Below are 21,352 nucleotides of genomic sequence, written 5' to 3'. Positions count from 1 at the left end.
CCCTTGAACTGAGGTCAGGATAAGAGGCAGACTGCACAGATGAGAAGACAGGGAGCAGCAGGCTCAAAGGCCCTGAGGTGAGAGATACTTGGAGCATTTTAGGAGCAGCAAAGAGGCTGCTGTGATTGAACAAGGGCAGAGGCTGGAGAGGGCAGGCAGGGACCAGTTCCTGTGATGGCTGAGGTAAGCACTGCGGATTTTATTCTGCATAAAGTGGGGATGAGCTTTAGAAGGGGAAGAAGTAGTCCAGTTTGCACTTTTAAGAACTTCAGGATTCGGGGCTGGAGATGTGGCTCAATGGTAGAGTGCCTGCCTGACAAGTGTAAGGCCCTGGTTTAATCCTCATCACCAAATACAAATAAATAAAATATCCATTTACAACTAAAAAAATATTTCAAAAAAAAAAACTTTAGGATTCACCTGGGCACAGTGGCACAAACCTGTAATCCGAGCAACTAAGGAGACTGAGGCAGGAGGATTGCAAATTTGAGGCCAGCCTCAGCAGTTTATCAAGGCCCTAAGCAATTTAGAGAGATCCTGTCTCAAAAAATAAAAAGAACTATGAATGTGGCTCAGTGGTGAAGTGCCCCGGGTTCAGTCCCCAGTGCCAAAAACAAAAGCAAAAACTTCAGGATTCAGAGAGTGATTGTGGGTAAGCCAGGCCACAAATAAGTGGGGGCGAGAGGGTTGAGGCTATAGGCCTCTGTAATAATATTGCTTTCCTGGCAAGGGGATGAGCTGCCAATGGGGGAAGGGTGGGAATTCCCACACTTCTGGAATGTGTAGCTGAGTACAAGAGGTCCCCTCTCCTGGGAGAGCAAGGCTGATGTGGGGGAGGAGAAGATTCACTTTCATTCTGGATTTTCTCAGCTTGAGATGGCCTTGGACTTCCCTGCAGAGCTGCCAAGTACACTGGAGCTTTTGAGATGATAGGTGATAACATCTTCCTCACTGTTTTCAAGGCCTGTGTGCTGTAAAATCTTCTGACCACAGCCCAACCTGGCAGAACTTTAAGAGGGTTGCTGTGGGCAAGATGAAGGTACCTCTGTTCCCATTTTACAGACAATCCCAAGAAGCCAAGGACCCCGATTGGAAAGAGCCAGCCCTCTCTTGCTCTCCTTGCCTTGGTCCCGAGCTCTCCTCCACCAGCTAGACTGCCTCAGTTCCATTTGGCCATGCTGTGCCCTGCTCAGCATGTCTTCCCATGCCCTGGGCTGCTGTTCCTTTGCACACAGAAATCCCTTCACCACAAGGCCCCAGATTTTCTCCCAGGAGGTGATCACGCTCCTTCATCCAGAAATCGTGGTAACAGGAGTGACAGGGGCCCACCCCGTGATTACAGACAGTTCACATCTTTCATCTGCTTGGCTCTTTCCCAGAGTACATTGGGTATCACACCCCATTTTGTGGGTTTCCAAGGCTGCCCCTTGACCCTCCCAGTGCTCAGCCTTTGGGCAGCCTGGGTTCAAGCCCCAGCCTAACACTACCTTGCCGGGAGTTGATAAGGCCGAATCACTTCATCACTCTATAAAATGGGACAGTGACAGAACCTCGTAGGCCATGGTTTTGAGGACTCAGTGAGCTAGCATACAGCTGAAGTCAGTTCTCTATAAAGTCATGGCGAATACCAAACCATTGCTCCCATGATTAGTATGGGGTCCCTGCAAGCCTCTGGTCACCTGCCCCAGCAAATCACTACCTTGTTTTACATGTGTTTCTGCTTAAAGACTCTTTATTTAATACGATACTGATTCTTTAACATTGAACTTGAGGCCAACAGCACTGATTCAGGCCTGAATGAGGCTAGTCTAGCACACTTTTTTCCATAAGTCACATTGCAGCCTTCTGTACTTAGAACACTAGACAGCACTTCAGCAATACACATGGGGGTTTTAAAGAGATCACAACAAAACCACAAAAATGGGAGAAGTGTAGCACTAAATAGACCATGAGAAGGACACTGATTTACTGTATGAAAGCTGAAGTGAAAAGGTGGAGTGTCACCTTATTCTACCTCAGCTGTGTGTGTGAATGACTGCAAAAGCCCCTCAAGCATGGGTCCTCTGGTTAAAAGTAGATTTAAGTAAGTAAATTCCCACATACAGAGTCCATGAATAATGAGGATCAACTGTACAAGAAGCACTTGCCCATGCCTGGCTCCAGTCAGTAAGGTCAGCTGTTATCGTCCGAATCATGAACAGGACTGCATCTTGGTTTTTGTGCAAGCATCACGGGACAGGGCTGGCCATCTTCACCATTGTGATGCCTGTGTAACCTATTGTTCTATAGACATTGGAGCCTAAGGCAGGTACAGATTCTGGAGGCCCTGAATACCCTCACTGAAGAGGTATTTCAGAAATGGGAAAAGCATAATTCCAAGTCCACTGGCACTATCAAAAGGTTTCACGCAAAGCAGTGATATGGTTGGATTCCTCAATTAGCCAGGGTAGAGGGACAGGAAGGGCAGCACTGGAGTTGGCAGGCCAGGGAGCAGAATTGTGTAGGGAGGTCTAGGGGAGGTTGACTGTAGTCCAGGAAAGGGAAGGATGGGCAGCAAAGTTAGGGAGAGCCAGGTTGAGGGAGCAGTGGAGGATCCCTAGATGAACTTGGGAGGGTGTTGGCCAGAGAGGTGCTGCCAGTTCAGTGTTGCTAACTCTTGAGGCACAGTGAGGGGGGTGGCGCTCAGATTGCAACAGAGGGGCTATCAACAGAGAAGTGGCTCTGAGAGGGCCATCTGTACCTGATCCTGACCTAGCTGCTTGCAGCTCTTTCCTAATTTCCCCCACTTTGAGGGGAGGAAACAGGAATGGAGGGAGGAATTTGGAACCAGGTGGGTGGAAGCCCTTGATTTCTTTTTTTTACCATAGCATACAAGTGAATCACCTGGGTTAGTTGCATGGTTGATAGGCTTCTTATTGGGTAGGGGTGGGGAACAGGCCCTGGACCCTTCCTCCAACAAGCCCTTTGCTAAGCCTGGCAGAGGTAGCATAGGGAGGTGAGGGAACCTGGTTCTGTCTAATGCCAGCCCTTTCCACTCATATGGGCCTAGAGTTGGCCTCTGCCTTCTCTGTAAGGCCCTTTGCCACAGCTCTCACATTGTGGCTGTGCTCCTCTTGAGGAGTTTAGGACCCCTCTCCTTTAGCCCCCTGCCAGACTCAGACCCTTGGGAGCCAGCATGCCAAGCTGGCTTCAGGATCAAGTCCAGCCTTGTCTCCAGTGCACTTGCAGGATCAGCTTCTTGGGGCTGCTATGTCCTCCAGATCCCTTGGGAGATGGAGTCACAGCTACTCCTGAAGCTCTGTGTGGCCACCTTGCACACCTTGACATGGAAAATAAAATAAGGAAACAAATTTGTTCTGACTTGATAAATTGGTGGATAAATTCTTGGGACAGACGGGAGAAATAATGAGACAAAGATAACTTCTACTTTGAAGAAGCAAGGACTTGTGCACTGGGTGCAGGAAGGCTGGACTAGATGTCTAGGTCCAGGGACAAACTGAACAGAGGCTGCATGGTGCAACTGGTTCCTTTCTGAGGCTTGGCATGAGTGACCTGCATGGCTGAGACTAGGGGTGGGGCAAGCATGCAGCCCACAGGGTGGGTGGTTCTCTGTGCTATGTTCCTAGCAGGCACTTCACCCAGGATCTTTGAAAATAAGTGCAAGGACCAGCTGGAGCAGACACACTGCAGGAGTGCTCACACCCAGGCATCCCAGGAAAACAAGTTTTCCAGACTGAATGGAGAAAGAGTTGGACTCGCATGCCATATTGTAAATTGTGGCACATAGAACATCTCTTAGGGCAGAGAGGGCAGGGCACAGTTACATCTTGGAGGATTGGGGGCCTCCCAGCTCCAATATCTTGGGTCCTTGGGGTACTTACCGCCCTCTAAAACCTTGTTTTTGTGGTACTTGGGATTAAACCCAGGGCTTCATGCATGCTAGACAAGCACTGTACCACTGAGCTCCATCTCTAACCCTATTTATTTATTTATTTTATTTTAAGGCAGGGTCTTCCAAAGTTGCTGAGGCTGGCCTTGAACTTGAGATTCTTCTGCCTCATCTTCCCAGGTAGCTGGTACTATAGGTGTGCACCACCACACCTAGCTTCCCTGTGAAGTTTAATTGGCAGATGATGGCTATGTGCCCTCTGGGCCAGGAACTGGGCCACCAACACCCAAGGAACATGCTAAGTCAGAGGCATGATCACAGCCCTGAGTGTGCCAACTGATGCACAGAGAAAGGATCTGTCTGGGCCAGAAAGAGCAGGGGTAGAGACTGGCAGAAGGACAGAAGTGCTATGGGCAGGGAAAAGTGTTCTAGCAGGAAGAGGTGCATAGGTAAAGGCCTGGGCTCATGAACCTATAGTGTGTTTGGAAGGAGCGTGCTGAGGGGGTGGGCAGGGAGAAGTTGAAGCTGCAGAAATGGGCGGGTTGGAACCAAGCCAGAGGGGCTCTGAATTGGAGTGGGTCTGCAGTCGTGGATGCTGAAGTGTTGGGAGGCTTCTCTATCACCAAATAATCTTGATTTTTTGGCACATGAGTGTTTTTTGTACTGATAATGAGGTTAATTTTCTCATTCAACAAATATTTATTGACAGCCTTCTGTGCTTGAGTCATTAACCTGGGCCTCTGCCAAGACAGAGTCTCACCACACACACCCCCTACTGCTCTTGGCCTGTACCTAGCAACAGATTCTTAAAGGAGCTGATAAATGACGGGAGCTCTGATGGAGGTTCCTGGGTGATGGGGGAGAGAAGGGTAGTCAGGGGAGGACTCCCAGAGAAAGTGACACAGCAATCACAGAAGGAACTGAGGTTGGGGAGGAGAGAGGGATTGAATGTTGGCAGGGCCAAGGGTGAGGCGTTGGCCTGTATTTCCTGCATGTGGGCTCTGGGAATGAGGTTAGGGCCCCATACCCCTGTCCTAGGAAGTGGGTCTCAGAGCAGAGATTCCCACCTCCTTGAGAGGCCCCACATCCCCAAATTCTCTTAGTCACACCACTTATCTGTCTGTGACCTATACCCCAGGAGACAGAATCCAAAATAAGTTCACTTTTCCTCTTACCACATTTGGCCCTTACTGCATCTGACCTGGCCTCTCACCCGTTCACTTTCCTTCCAATGACTGACTACTCTACATGCTTCAACAGGACCCTGGACCTTGTCAGCTCTGAGAGAGTGGCTGGAGCTCTGCCTTCTGTCCAGACTGCTGACTCTGGGTAGTCCTATTGTCTCCTGAGAGAAGGGAAGCCTCTTCCCCACCACATCCTGGAGACCATCACACATACTGCTCCTCATGGCCAATATTATCCCCACCCCACAGATGGAGACCAGGACTTTGGGATCACACAGCCTCAGCCAGGCTTTGGTTGCCCTACAGTAATTATTGCACTCTCACAGGACAGATTCCTTTTGAGCAAATTGGGGCTGGCTTCACTGTTCTGATCTAATGCAGCAAGCCTCTCCCCCCCACTACCAGCACCAAAACCTGCTTCCTTTGGGACTTTCTAGGTCAAACAAATCCATTCCTGAAATCCCAGTGAACCAGTGCTGTCCTTTGGGTTCTCCAGTGAGTGGTTGACTTCAACAACTGCTCTAAATGTCCAGTTCTTGGGGAGGGAGGAATTTCCCCTGGGCTGGTCAGAGAACCAGTAGCTGGGGAGTGGTAGAAATCTGTCCCAGTTCCCTCTGCACCAGACACCAGTAGGATCATGCCAGCCCCAGGCCAAGTTGAGCCTGGCTTCTGTGATACAGTCCATTTCATCATGCCCTTCTTCAAGGAGACAGGGCCACACAGCTGGCAAATGACAGAGCTGGGGTTCGAACCAGACTTTTCTGGTTTGGGCTGCTCTCTGGCCTCTGCACCCTTACCACCAAAGGAGTATTCAAATGGTAGAAGTTCAGGCAAGAGGGAATGAAGGGATCCTGTCCTTGAACGAAAGAATGGTGGCAGTGCACGCCTATAATCCCAGCAGCTCAGGAAGCTGAGGCAGGAGAGTTGCCAAGGTCAAAGCCAGCTTCAGCAACTTAGTGAGGTCCTGAGCAACTTGGTGAGACCCTGTCTCAAAATAAAATGTAAAAAAGGGCTGGGGATATGGCTCAGTGGTTAAGCACCCCTGGGTTCAATTCCCAGTTCCAAAAATAGAATGAATGGGAAGATGAGTTTGCCAAGGGCTACTTGAATATGATGTGCTGTTACCCAGCAGTTAGAACCACCCCCACCCCTGCCCACTGAACAGATGAGGATACTGGAAATGCCAGAGGGCAAGCAGGAGCTTGCCTGAGGAGAGTCAGGCCTGGAAACCAAGTCTCTGCCTTTAGGCTCTTCCTACCCCAGCAGTGAGATCTTGGCACAGGCACGACCCTGCAGCTGGCCCCAGAGCCCAGCTGTAGGAGCACAGTAAAGGCCTCAAACACCTACAGCCCCTGCCCAGCTGGGAGGGGCCCAAGATCTGAGGAACAGAATAAGGTGGCTATGTGGTCAAACAGATGTGATTGCCATGAACTGCTGGCATGTTATCTATCTTTTCTGAGCTTCATGTACCCCATCTGTAAAGTGGGCATGAATGATATCCCCACCTCATAGAATCTCTGTGAATCTTAGGTTACAAAGCCTCAAAGCTGTTAGGCACAGCTTAGTAAATGACCCAGGTTTAGACCATCAGCCTGTGCATTAGGACCAGCCAAGAACAGACTTTCTTCTTCCCTGAGTAGGTTTGCCTCCTCTTGTGGAAGATCATCTGATGACCTGACCCTGCCTCCTGCCTCATCTGTGGCCTTTCTTTTCTAACCCAGAGATGAGGCTGTCCTACCATGCTCTGTCTTGTATAGATTGGTAACCAGAGATTATTAGGTGTGTCTGTCTGGGAGGTCCCTGAATTTCCTCAAGGCCTAAGCAAGACTGGAAATTTGAAGTGAACAAAACAGGAAGTGTTCTAGGTCAGAGCTCCCAGAACATATCACCTCCAGATTATGTTGGGCACAGGAGCTAGCTTCCAGCTCCCTGGGCCTTTTTGCTGTGGTTTCTGATATTTTAGAACTTCTCATTTCACGACCATTTCTCGCTTGATGAGGACTTATTAGTTTTTGAAATCCAATACAGAGCCTGGCTTCATAGATGTCTCTTAGATGAAGGACAGATGGATGGGTTTTTTTTTGTTGTTGTTGTTGTTTTTAACTAAATTTTTTATATTTTGGTAATTGTAGATTCACATGCAATGTAAGAAATAATGCAGAGGGATCCCTTTAACTGCATGCAGTGGTGCAGAGCTGTAAAGCAGCTTGGAAGACTTAGGTGGGAAGATCACAGGTTTGAAGCTAGCCTCTGTAACTTAGTGAGATTTTGTCTCAAATTTTTAAAAAGTATTAAAAGGGCCAGGAATGTAGCTCAATGATAGACCACTTGTCTAAAATGTATGAGACCCTGGGTTCAAATCCTAGTATGTTACCAGAAAAGGGGGCATGGACACAGTACCCTGTGTATTGACCTTTACCCAGTATCCCTCTATGGTAAAATCTTACAAAACTGTAGGACCATCTCACATCCAAAATATAGATTATAGGTACAATTCACCCTGTCTATTTGCAGTTCCCCAGTTTCTCTCATACTCACATGAAGGTGTATTTAATTCTGTGCCATTTCATCACACAGGCAGATTCATGTAATGATCAAGAAGCTGAACTAGGCCATCACCACATAGAGTCCCTCTTGTTACACCCACACCTATTTTTCTTTTGCTCATCCCATCAGCTTTTCCTCTGAGTTCTCCCACCTGACCCCTGGCAATTACTTATCTCTTCTCCATCTCCAAAACTAAGTCATTGCAAGAATTTTATAGCCAGGCACAGTGGTGCACGCCTGTAATCCCAGCAGCTCAGGAGGCTAGGGTAGGAGGATAGCAAATTCAAAGCCAGCCTCAGCAACTTAGTGAGGCCCGAAGCAATTCAGTGAGACCCTGTCTCTAAATCAAAAATACTAAATGACTGGGGATGTGGCTCAGTGGTTAAGCACCCCTGGGTTCAATCCCTAGTACCAAAAAAAAAAATATTTTTTATAAAAATAGAATTATACAGGATGGGACTTTTTTGATTTTTTTTTTTTCACTCAACCTAATTTGCTTATGATTTGTCCACATTGTTGCTTATATCAATCATTCGTTTGTTCTTGTTGCTAAGTTGTATTCCATGGTATGGCTGTACCACAGTACATTTAACCATCATCCTCTGACAGACATACAGGTTGTTTCCAGCTTTGGGCTTTTACAAATAAAGCTGCCCTGAACATTCTTGTTTTAATTCCCATGTGCCATGCAGTCTGTCTACATCCTCCATAACATTTGATGTTGGCACTTCCTTATAGCTTTTCTGATAGGCTTGTGTAGGATTCTGCTCTCCCTTATCCGTGTCCCCTGTGGCACCTGGGGCCTTGTTTTGTGGGTTGCCATTGGGCCATCACAATCTCTATGACTGGTAGCCCTTGAAGGCAGGGCTCATCTGGCTCCCTGTACCAGGATCAGGCAGGGGCTTGTTTTGATCCTCACAGGGCAGAGGGCACTCGTAGTCAAGATGTTGAGAAAGGACAGTGGTCTGAGCCAGCCGTCACAGATGCAGCAGACAGCACCGCATCTGGAAAGCAAGACACTGGCCATGGTAGCCTATGCCTTGCTGAGTGCCATGCCCCAGCTGGGCTGGGAATGTGATTCAGAAAGTTCTCAGACTCCCACTTATGGCAGCTCCTGATTTCCTGAGTCTTGGCAGAGAACAAGGAGTTGGACCAGGCATGCTGGAGTCTTGGGGATGGTAGATTGTTGTGTGGGTGTTCACATGAGGAGGAGGAGGTGGAGCGATAAAGACAGGATGGGAAAAGGGTTAGCTGAGCCTTGAAGGGTATGTTCATCTTTGAAAAGATGGGAAGGAACATCCACACAGAAGGAAGGGCTGGGGTGAAAAGGGGCGTAGTAGGTTTCAGTGACCTTGAGGACAGCAAAGTTAACCACTCCTTAGCTGTTTTGAGCTCCACTGTTACCACTACCTCTTCCTGGCATGGGTCAGACTCTCTTCCAGCCTTGGGGCACTGTGAACTTCGGTGCATTGGCCATCTATCCTGTGTCCCAGCTGAATAATAGGTTTGTGCATGACTGAGGTAGATGGTGTCTTTGGTTAATATTGACCTCCTAAGCTTGACCTCAAATGGTGGTGGGTAGGGCCTGTGAGTGTCTATCTTGGTTGTTACTGACCTCATTTTCTTGTTCCACAAGTCCTCACTGAGGGAACAGCTGAGGCCAGAGCTAGCGCCAAGTCAGGTAGGGTCTCAGCCTTGGAAGGGGCTTGAGAAGGTTGGAGGCTTCACCTTCTCCTCTCCTCTCACCCACCTACAGGTTCATCATGCCTAGTGGCATATAAGAAGACCCCACCACCGGTCCCTCCACGTACCACATCAAAGCCGTTCATCTCAGTCACAGTCCAGAGCAGTACCGAGTCTGCCCAGGACACCTATCTGGACAGCCAGGACCACAAGAGCGAGGTGACAAGTCAGTCAGGCCTAAGCAACTCGTCAGACAGCCTGGATAGCAGTACCCGACCGCCAAGTGTGACACGGGGTGGAATCACCCCAGCCCCTGAAGCCCCAGAGCCACCTCCAAAACATGCAGCTTTGAAGAGTGAACAAGGGACGCTGACCAGCTCTGAGACTCACTCCGAGGCCATCCCCAAAAGGAAACTGTCATCAATAGGAATACAAGTAGGGGCCACTTTTGCACTGTGTCCTCAGTCCATTCTGTGCACCTGCCTGCGTGTAATTACATCTGGTGGAGGCCCATTAGGTCTCTAGGAAAGGTGGTTTATCTGTCAATTTAGGGGATCTCCCCCAAGTGGCTGAACCAAATTTCACTCATAGGCATGCTCTCCTCATATCCACCTACCCATGCCGCAGAGTCTGCAGCATGGGCATGTTTCCGCTCCTCTGGTGGGTTGTCCCAGTGAATGTAGTTACACTCAGCCAGCCATCTTCTGTCCACTGTTTGCTGTCCACTGTCTGTCTGTCCACTCCACCCTTTGCCCTGCCAGCCGACCCATGGGAGGCAGGACTGGCCTAACAGTTCTTTAATCCAAGGTCAGCTCGGGTACGGAAGCCATACCCCGCTTGGCAGTGGGAACAGCGTGGAGCATTAACACCGAAGGGTCACAGGCCCAGGACCCAGGGCCCTTGAGCTGTGGGGGTTGCTCAAGGGGAGCTTTGCCCAGAGCCCTCTCGGGCCTTGGGGACAGGTAGGTGGCTTGAGGCACCAGGCTCATGTCAAATTGAAAAGTATGATGCCGGTCCCCAAAGCCTCCCTCCGTGGGAAATGGTCCAGGCAGATGGTTCCTCCGGGCCACGTGACCCAAGCCAGAGGGCCCTGCCAGAAACCAAACCCCACTGCACCCTCAAATCCACGGCAACCAGCAGGACGGAATACCAGTTTCCCCCTTCACTGTCTCATGGAACCTCCTGCATGTACCCAGCATCAGCAGTCCATCTTCAGTTAGCCGAGCGGGGCACTTGGGCCTGCGCAATAGTTCACAGGAGTTGTTCTAAATCGAGAGATAGGACTCTCCCTGCCTTAGGCCTTCAGGCAAAAGTAGAAAGTAGGGCACACTCAGGGCAGTGAGGGAGAGGTGGCTACAGTGGGCAGAGAGCTCAGGGGGAGGTGGAAGCCTTCCAAGGATGGGTCAAGGAGGGACAAGGTCATGTGCACGGGGGCTTAGGGCTGCAGGGATTTCCATTTCCCCAACCACCCCTGTGCAAGTGAATGTGGCCAAACTAATGGGAAAACACTAGCATGCAGAAGAAACATGGACACAGGGCATTGACTGAAATAGAGAAGGTTTACTGGGCAGTTCTTTGCACTTGACTGGATTTGTACCCCGCAAACGGCATCTCCAGGCTTTGGTTTCCCTGTATGTATATACAGAAGAAAGGGGACCAGGAGACTCTCTTGTTTTCTGTGCTCCTGCTGGTTCCGTCGAGCTGGTCTTCTTCATAAGGATTCAGCCCCACTTTGTACAGCTGCTCCAGGTGGGATTCTTGGGAACATGGAGTAGCCTGTAGTCCCAAACACCCATCTTTGGGCAGCCTACCCTCTTTTTGGCCAAACCAGATCCTCTTACCTTCACAGAAGGCCCAAGAGAACTAGGACCATCCTTGTCCTTTCACACAAAACAGGACACTAGCGACTCTAGTTCTTGGGCTCATCCTGGGTGTTCCTTTCCTTTCCCTGGCCTTACCCTGTTCCATGCTGTCACTGCAGCTCTGTGGAGACACAGTGATGCTGCCCACCCTGTGCAGGCTCTTACCAAGGGGAAATTTGGCTGCATCCCTGTGCCAGAAGGCTCCTCTGGTCCCTGTTTCTGTCCATGACACCAAGTGACTGGATAGTTCAGTTTCTGAGACCACTCTGATCCCTCATTCTTAAGCCATGATGAGAGGGCTGGCCTGGTGGCTCCTTTGTCCCAGAAGAGATGGGCAGTCCCAGGGCACTTCTCTTGCCATGTTTCTTCCCCTTTGCAAACAAATACTGACTCAGAGGTGGCTCTGCTCCCTGCTCGTGCTGAAGGAGGCCTACCTATGATCAACTGTGTTAAGGTCCAGGGACGGCATCTTACAGTGTCCAGGGCTTCACTAGCTCTTGCCTTGGTGGCAGTTCTCAAATCCAGTATTACTGTCCACAGTCTGCCCTTGGTCCAGGGTCTCCAGCCTGCCCCTTCAGCCACAGGGTTGGGGGAGTGATCTTTGCCTCAAGACAGCCCCCAGCTTCAACTACACCAGATAACGGCTGTGGCTTTGTGTGTGTGTGTGTTCTCTTTCTCTTTCGTTGTCCTTTTTTTCTTCTCTCTGATGCGTGTAAAGGAGAGGACTAGAAGGAACGGTTCCCACCTCTCGGACGACAACGGACCCAAAGCGATCGATGTGATGGCACCCTCCTCAGAGTAGGGAAAGCCAGTCATCTCCACCCCACCCCACCTCCCGCCTCCGCGCGAATGAGCAGTGCCCGGCTTAACCTGGTCCGGCCTCGGGCCCACGTGCAGTGTCCGCATGCCTCGTGTCTGTCTGTCCACACGTCCGTTTGCGTCGTCCCACTAATGTGAATTTCAGCAGCAAGTGTGGTGTTTGTTTTTTATTTTTGTCTTTGTCTCCGTGCCGTTGCTGTCGTTGTCCTTCAATAAGGTTGACTGCATTCAGCCAGTGCCAAAAGAGGAGCCCAGTCCCGCTACCAAATTCCAGTCCATCGGGGTTCAGGTAGAGGACGACTGGCGGTAAGTTGGACAGAGGTGGCGGCTGCTTCTCCCCCTCCTCTCCCTCCCTCTGCTCTCACCTCTCCTGCTCTCCCTAACCCACTTCTCCTTGCTGGATTTCTAATAACCAAGCTGGGTTTGGGGTGCTGGCGGTGGCCCAGGCTTGGGAGGCCGGGCAGGGGGTGGGCGGGTGGACAAATGAGCACTTGCTCTGTGAGACCAGTCAGCCCATGGGGCCCAAGGCTGGGCTGGGACATGGCCCCAGCTAACCTGATGTTGGTGGTCTTCCTGGCCCCACTGCAGTAAACAGGCAACCTTATGACCTTGTCCTCGTGTGTGTGTGCGTGCGTGTGGGTATGGGTGGGATGGGGCAAGGGCTGAGCCGAGAATGAGACGGGGGCTGTGGGACCCGCTTCAGGCGCATGGTGAGCAGATGATGCATCCGTTTCTCTGTCTCCCGTGTGTCCGGGTCAAGTGGCCTCTGGTCTTTGGCCCTTTTGGTGACTCACTCTTTCTTGTCCCTACCCCATCCACCCCCACCCCCACAGAAGCAGCGCCCCCTCTCACAATATGTCCTCCCGACGGGACACAGACTCAGATACCCAGGATGCCAATGACTCAAGCTGTAAGTCATCTGAAAGGAGCCTCCCGGACTGTACCCCACATCCCAACTCCATCAGCATTGATGCCGGCCCCCGGCAGGCCCCCAAGATTGCCCAGATCAAGCGCAACCTCTCCTATGGAGACAACAGCGACCCTGCCCTTGAGGCGTCCTCGCTGCCCCCTCCTGACCCCTGGCTCGAGACCTCCTCCAGCTCCCCATCAGAGCCAGCACAGCCAGGGGCCTGCCGCCGAGATGGCTACTGGTTCTTGAAGCTACTTCAGGCAGAAACAGAGCGGCTAGAAGGCTGGTGCTGCCAGATGGACAAGGAGACCAAAGAGAACAACCTCTCTGAAGAAGGTGTGTGCTCTAACAGTGACCCCCCGGGGCAAGGGGACAGGGGTACATGGCGTTCTCTAGCTTTTGACCAGCCTCAGCCTCTGGGGAGAGACTCTTAGATTCTGTTCTTGGGCCAGTGTTAGAGCTCACCGCTTACTTTCATTTTTTCCCTTCTGCCATCCATCCTTACCTACTAACCAGATGTCTTTCTATTAGGACTTCAGGGAACAACTACTCATCGTGCAGGTTGTGGGCTCAGACACACCTGGATTTGGATCCCAGCTCTTACTTTACTAATGACGTGACCTTAGTCAAGTTACTCTAGCCTGTTTCCTCATCCTCCTCTTTAACTGCATAGGCATGTTGTGAGGATCGAATGTGATGGTCTGCGTAAAGAGCCTGCTGGAGTGCTGGACACAGAGAAACGGCACCGTAATTGTTCCTTGAATAACTCCTTATTGAGTGTTCTTTGTGTGCCAAGCACCAGAAATCTGACAGGGCCGTAATAGGATGCAAGAAACAGAAGTTATCTACTTTTCCAGTTACCATCTCTAGCTATACCATGCCTATTTAAAAAATAAAAAAAAACTTAAGAAATTAGTTTAAGAAAGAACTAGATAGAACTGGGATAGAGCTCAGTGGTAGAGTACTTTCCTAGCAGGAAAGGAAGAAGAGGCAGGCCCTTGGGAAGCTCCAGCCTATTGCCCTGCACTGATCTTATTCAGCCAAAGTTCTGCTTCCCAGTTGGTTCCTCCTCCACAGAAGGTTCAGGAAGGGCAGGTCTTCAGAGTATCCAGTAGGATAGATCCACATCCCAGTGACCCCTGCCAGGGTAGCCAGAGGAGCACATGCATCCTTTGATGATTTAGAGCACGCTTTGGAATCAGTTTTCACTGTCCTCTAGGCCAGTTCCCAGCTTTGATACACCCACTGGTGTGCAAGGAACTGTTGTGAGGTATGTGCCTAATAACTTTTTATAATAATGTATTTAAAAGAATCAAACCAGAGGCAAGGATCAGAAAGCACCCAAGGCACCTGACAGAAACCATCCAGCCACTTCCCCCACACAGCCTTCCAGCCTTGATCAGCTGTCTGTTCTGGTATTTGCCTTCATGTTTCTTTTTTTACAATGTGATTACTTTCCTTTCTTCTCCAAAATTAGTCATCATTATGTGTCGATATCATGTAATAATAAACGAATGTTTAGATCTATCAAAAGACCTCCACCTCCTGTGCCCCTACCCTCCACATATGAGCTGATGGATTTTGACTAAGTAACAGCCAATGCTTCTGTTTACTATGAGTATGTAGCTATTATTTACTACAAGGTCTAATATATTATTAGTTCATTTTCTTTTTAAATTAATTTGTTTCTCCTAGAATGATTACTTCCTTTGTGGTAAAGTCTGTTTTCTAAATTGGTGGGGTTAGTGGGTACTGAAGATTGACCCTGGGCTTTGCACGTGCTAAAAAAGTATCGCTCTGGCACTGAGCTACGTCCCCAGCCCTTTTTATTTTAATCTTTTTGGTTAAGTTTTTCAGGTTGGCCTCAACCTGAAAAAACTTTGCATTTCTTCATTCATTCCTCTTGCCTCAGCCTCCAGAGTAGCTAGAATTATAAGTGTGAACCACTAGGCTTGGTCCATTTTCTAAATTCTTTTTTTTTTTTTTTTTTTTTTGCAGTGCTGGGGATCGAACCCAGGGCCCTGTGCTTGCAAGGCAAGCACTTTACCAACTGAGCTATCTCCCCAGCCCCCATTTTCTAAATTCTTATTGGTAATTTCTCTACTTGGTCCACCAGGTCCACCAACCCTCATCAATAGCATTTTTCAAATGTGCTAATACATCAGATAATCTCATGATTTCATATTTTTCCTGCCCCCTTGTCCTCTGCTTGGGCTTGGCCCATTGTTCTCTGGGCCTGCTCTCTAGCTGCTGTCCCTGAGACTTTTACTTACATCACCAGGGATTGTCCTTGGCACCTCTCCACAGTGAGCACCCTGCTTTTTAGACCACATGGTCTTCTGCTTTCTTGGTTTTTGTCCGTCATTTTACTGGAATACATTGGAGAGAAATTTTTGGAAACTTTACATTTCTTCATTCAGACCTCACATAGTTTAGCTGGTTATAAAGATGAAAAAAATAAATATAAATTAAAATTAAAATAATAAATATTTAGCTGGGTACAGTGGTGCACACCTGTAATCCCAGTAATTCCAGAGGCTGATGCAGGAGAATCACAAGTTCAAATCCAACCTTAGCAACTTAGCAAGATCCTAAACAATTTAGTGAGACCCTATCTCAAAATAAAAATAAAAGGGACTGGGATGTAGCTTAGTGGTAAAGTGCCTCTGCATTTAATCCTGAGAAACAAATATATATGTTTGTTTAGATCTATCAAAAGATAGTAAATATAAATTGTGTACCTTGTAATTTATATATAAAATCTTAATATAAAGTTAATAATTTTTCTTCAGGAAAAAAAATAGACTTCACTGTGTATAGCTTTCATTACTTCTGCTGAAAGGTTTGATGCCATTCTGATTTTCTGCCTTTTGTGTTTTTGTTATCTCTGGGAGCTATTAGGATCTTTACTATACCTAACTTAAAAAATTTCTCAGTGATATGCCGTGGAATGGGTCTTTTTTCTTTAATTGTGCTAATAGTTAATTGGCTATTTCTACCTGAAGATGTGGATCTTTAGTTTCTTAGAAGAAATCTCACATTAATTTTTTAAAATAATTTCCATACTTCTATTTGTTGTTTTTTTCTCTCTGGAATTCCTGTCAAATATTGGACCTGCTGGGTTGATCGTCAGTCCCTCGTCTTTTCTTCATTGTGTCTTTTTCTCATACTTTCTAAAAAGTTCTTTTTCTTTTATTATTTTTTCTTTCATTTTTTAAAACATTTTTTAAGTTGGCAATGGACCTTTATTTTTATTTATTTATACATTTATATGTGGTGCTGAGAATTGAACCCAGTGGCTCCCACATGCCAAGCAAGCATTCTGCCACTGAGCCACAACTCCAGCCCTTTCTTTCATCTTTAACAGCCTTATTATTCATTTTTGTGTGGTGCAGGGGATCAAACCCAGGGCCTCTCAAATGCTAGGCAAGCCACTCTTAACACTGAGCCACTCCCCAGTCCTATAACAGCTTTATTGAGATATAATTCACATACCATAAAATTGACCATCTTTATGTGTATAATTCAGTGACATTTTAGTACATTCACAGTGTTGTGCAACCATCATTTCTACCTAATTCCAGAACATTTTATTCTTCCCAAAAGGATATTCCATATTCATAAATCATCACCCCCCCACCATCCATAGGCAACCACGAATCTGTTTTCTGTCTCTGTATAATTTGCTTAATGTGTACATTTCATATAAATAGAATCATATAATATGTGATCTTTTGTGTCTGGCTTCTTCCACACAGCATGTTTTCAAGGTTCATCCATGTTGTAGTATATATATATACTTCATTCCTTTTTGTTGCCAAGTAACATTCCATTTTATGAATATACTGTATTTTTTTCATGCATTCATATGTTGGTGAACATTTGGATTATTTCTAATTTTTGGCTGCTATGAATAATGTTGCTGTGAACATTCATGTACAATTTTTTTTTTTAATGGGGATTGAACCCAGCGGCACTTTACTACTGAGCTACATCCCCAACCCTTTTTTAATTTATTTTTTACTTTGAGACAGGAAGGTATCACTAAGTTGCTTAGGGCCTCACTAAATTGCTGAGGATGTCCTTAAACTTAGCCTCCTGAGTCTCTGGGATTACACACATGTGCTATTGCTCCCAGGTTCATGTACAAGTTTTAATATGTTTCTTTTGGATATATACCTACTACTGGAATTGCCAGGTCATACAGTAACTCTATGTTTATCTTTGTGAGAAGCTGCACCATTTAACATTCCCAACAGCAGTGTGAGGGTTTTGATTTGCCAATACCTTTTTGACCATAGCCATCCTAATGGGTATGAAGTGTAATCTTGTTTTGGTTTTGATTTGCATTTCCATGGTAAATAGTAATGCTGAGCATCTTTGTATGTGTTTATTGACTTTTATATCTTTGTTGGAAAAATGTATTGAAATCAGGAGGTTTTCTTGACTTTATCTTCCAACCCTGCCCATCAAATGTTTACCACAACCATCTAAATAAGAGCTAATAGGTTTATTCTGTTCCTTTTTCATAAGATGTTGTCCTTGTTTATGGATATTGTATCTTCTATTTCTTTGAAACTTGTATAAATGTTTTCCTGTTTTCCTATATTGTCTCTTAATTTTTTAGATTCCTTTTGTGTGTGTGTGTGTGTTACTTGGAATGGAACCTAGGGCCTTGTATATGCTGGGTAACTGTTCTAAATACTCTACCACTTAGCTACATTTTCAAGCCTTTTAAAAAAAAATAAAATAAACATACATGCATGTGTACATACTCACATGCAGGAAATTGAACCCCGGGTAATCTACCACTGAGCTACAACCCCAATCTTTTTATTTTTTTAATTTTTTAATTTTTTTTTTTCAAGACAGTGTCTTGCTAAGTGGCAATTTAACCCAGCCTGTCCTAGAACTTAATCTTTCTTGATCTTCCTACCAAGTAACTGGGATTAGAGACAGGTGCTATCACTGTCATCTAATTGGTCTTTTTGTTGAGTTTTAAGAATACTATATATATATATATATATACTAGCCCCTGTCATGTATGTGACTTACAAATATTTTTTTCTATTCTGTTACCACTTTCTTGATAGTGTCCTTTGATGCATAAGTGTTTAAGTTTGATGAAGTTTATCTGTTTTTGTTGTTAATCCTTCCACTTTATTCTGATTAGGAACATGTTAATTTGATTTAAAAAAATTAAAATTAGAGTATGATTGAAGCACTGAGATGCTGCCCAACAGTTCTGTGTGAACAGGTCTTATTAAAAATAGACTTCTCTGGACACCTTCTCAAAATAGTAGGTTTAAATACATAAAGTAAAAATCATATCAAGATTATCAGCTATTACATTAATAGCACGTGTTTCTTTAATGCATCAAGTAACAAGATCTGTTGTGATTCTAATTACTATCGTTTCAAAGTAGCAAGGAGCAATGTTTCAGTGTAACTGTGACAACTACAATGGGGAATGCAGTTATCTGTGGTTTCCATTGATGACAAAGTACTACAATACTACTAACATGAGACCTTGAAGAGCCATTTTGGTGGGATGGTTGTAGCAGGGGCGAATGGTGCAGCCTGATTAGAGAAGGAGTAAGAGAAACTTGCAGGAGAGTAACTGGAGACGTTGCTGAGGATTTTTCACATATAAAGGAGCAGAGAAGTGGAGGGATATAGGGTCAGAGAAGAGGGTGGGTGGTGATTTGTTTTTTAAACAGGGCAATATAGGCTTGTTTATATGTTGTTGAGAATGGCCTTGTTTAGAGCAGGGCATTAATTTTGCAGGAACGCAGGGCTCCTTTGTGTGGCAGAGGAAGGCAGCATCTGAGGTGTGGCATGGGGAAGCAGAGCCATCAGCTCAGAGCGAGGAGGTAGCAGGGACTGAAGCTTTCGGGAGAGTGGCTCCGGAGCAGCCATCTGGGAGAGTGGGAGGCTGCTCTGAGCAGGCCAAGGTGTGAAAACTGGAGGAGGCAAGGGCTTGTGTTCCAAGAGAGGAGCCTTTTTTTTTTTTTTTTTTTACTATTTTCAGTGTAATTGCTTTGTATTTGGGGAATGTGTCTATATCACTCCACTTTCTATAAATGTTGAGTTTGTGTACTTCTTATAATTCTGTCACATTGCCTTTATTTTGAAGATAGATTAGCTGTGTCAAGTTCAGAATTATTCTATTACTGGTGGATGTTTAGTGATCCTCTGTGGTTGCTGGGATGTGATTTGTTTTTTCTAAACCTCTTGTTCTGTGTGTTGCTGCAGCAGCCTTCCTTCGCATAGGGTCTGTTCACTGTGTCTCATTCCATCTCTTTTTTTTTTTTTTTTTTTAGTGGTGCTGGGGATTGAACCCAGGGCCTTGTGCATGCAAGGCAAGCACTCTACCAACTGAGCTACAACCCCAGCCCTTGTTCCATCTTTTTAAATTCTGATCTTTCACTGTTTTTTCATTCTGTTTGTTTTTCACAGTACTTGGTATCGATCATGCTAGGTAAGCAGTCTACCACTGAGCTACAGTACCCAGCCCTTTTTTTTTTTTTTTGTGGTGCTGGGGATCGAACCCAGGGCCTTATGCATGCAAGGCAAGCACTCTACCAACTGAGCTATCTCCCCAGCCCTTTATTTTATTTTTGTCTGGGGATTGAATCCAGAGGTGCTTTGCCACTGAGCTACATTTCCAACTCCACCCTGCCTTTTGTTCTTTTGAGACAGGGTCTCACTAAGTTGCCAAGGCTCTCCTCAAACTTGTAATCCTCCTGCCCTAACCTCCTGAGTCACTGGGATTATCAGTATGCACCACTGCTCCCAGCTCCCAGCCCTTTTAAAAATTTTGTTTTGAGACAGCATCGCACTAAGTTGCCCAGGCCATACCAGCAGCTGCCCCAGGAGCTTGGATTTCAGGTGTGCACCACTGCACCCAGCTTCACTGTTCTTATTAATTGCATCTTGTAATTAGCATGTACTGTACCTGTATTGGAATATTATCCAACAGGTGCTTTTTATTTCAAATTTAGACAGCATAATCCCTTCACAATGTGATTCCAATATATCTGGGCTTATTACTACTAAAGCTTTGAACTCCAGTGATATATATTACCTTCTCTGTCAAGCAGGAAGTATTGTCCTAAATTTTGTGTTAATTATATCCTTGCTTTTCTTTATAGTTTTACCATCCCTAGTTTTACCTAAGGAATATGTTGTTTCCTTTTCCTTTTTTGTCAAATTAATATTAACAGAAGCGTATTTTTCTGAGGCTTGACTTTTTTATTCACCTTGTTTTTTTAAATTCGTCCGTGTTATGCCTGTGCCTGTAGTTGGTCCTTTTCATTGACAGGTAACATTCTACTCCATGAATATACCATTGTCAATCCATTCCACTGATGAGCAGTTGCATTGTTTCTAGTCTTCAGTTCTGAACCTTTTTTTTTTTATCATGGTCCTGGAGATTGAACCCAAGGACAGTCTATCACTGAGCTACATCCCCATCCCTTTTTTTTATTTTTATTTTGAGACAGGGTCTCACTACATTGCTCAGGCTGACTTCAAACTTGAGATCTTCCTGCCTCAGCTTCCCAAGTCTCTGGGATTACAGGAGTGTGCCACCGTGCCTGGCCAATTCAGGACATTTTTTAAAATCTTTTATTTGTTCTTTAGTTATACATGACAGTAGAATGTATTTTGACCTCTTATATATACATGAAGTGTAACTCCCCATTCTTGTGGTTGTACATGATGTGGAGATACACTGGTCCTATATTCATATGTGAACATAGGAAAGTTACTGTCTTTCCTAGTCTCATCCCCCCTCCCTTCCCTTTATTCCCTTTGTCTAACCCAGAACATTTTTTAATAACAACATTATTGAGATATAACTTGGGGGACATTCTGTGGATTGAACCCAAGGCCTTGTGAATGCTAATAAGCACATGCTACCAGTGTGCTATACCCCGAGCCCTGAGATGTAATTTGCATTCTAAAACATTTTTACTGCATTAAGGGATACAGTTTAGTGAGCTAGTGAATTCACAGAGTTGTGGGACAATCACTACTACCCAATTTTAGGACATTTTCTTTACCCCAAAAAGAAACCTTGTACCCATTTAGTCATCTTTCCCCATCACTTCCTCTCAATCCCCTAGTCCTAGGTAAGCACTAATTTTCTCTACTTTTTCTTCATAGAATCCCATATTTTGAACATTTCCTATAAATGAGATCATGCAACACATGATCTCTTGTGTTTAACTTTTTCTTCTTCTTTTTTTTTTTTTTTTTTGGTACCATACCAGGAATTTAATCAGAGGTGCTTTACCACTGAGCCACATCCCCAGCCCCCTTCCTTCCTGCTCTTCCTTTCTTTTTCTTTTTTTTTCCTTCTTTCCTTCCTTCCTTTCCTTTCTTTCTTTCACAGGATCTAAGTTGCTTAGAGTTTCCCTAAATTGCTGAGGCTGGCTTTGAACTTGGAATCCTT

The 21,352-nt window shown here is 46.1% G+C and overlaps 1 protein-coding gene across 8 annotated transcripts in view; it reads left to right on the top strand.

Moving 5' to 3' along the window:
* Positions 1–21,352, top strand: part of Dlgap4 (DLG associated protein 4) — a 175,764-nt gene that overhangs the window by 140,781 nt on the left and 13,631 nt on the right. For 6 of the 8 annotated variants that reach the window (XM_047538760.1, XM_047538756.1, XM_047538758.1 and 3 more), the window contains 3 exons: positions 9,377–9,738; positions 12,202–12,290; positions 12,818–13,230. In XM_047538760.1, the coding sequence (XP_047394716.1) occupies positions 9,377–9,738; positions 12,202–12,290; positions 12,818–13,230 (864 nt within the window). Of the gene's footprint in view, positions 1–3,653; positions 3,770–9,376; positions 9,739–11,883; positions 11,964–12,201; positions 12,291–12,817; positions 13,231–21,352 lie in introns of those variants that run through there. The other 2 variants (XM_047538764.1, XM_047538759.1) reach the window with 2 other exon arrangements.

This window comes from Sciurus carolinensis, chromosome 2 (assembly GCF_902686445.1).
Source record: "Sciurus carolinensis chromosome 2, mSciCar1.2, whole genome shotgun sequence".
In the NCBI taxonomy this organism is placed as follows: domain Eukaryota; kingdom Metazoa; phylum Chordata; class Mammalia; order Rodentia; family Sciuridae; genus Sciurus; species Sciurus carolinensis.
This window is presented reverse-complemented; position numbering and strand designations above follow the sequence as displayed.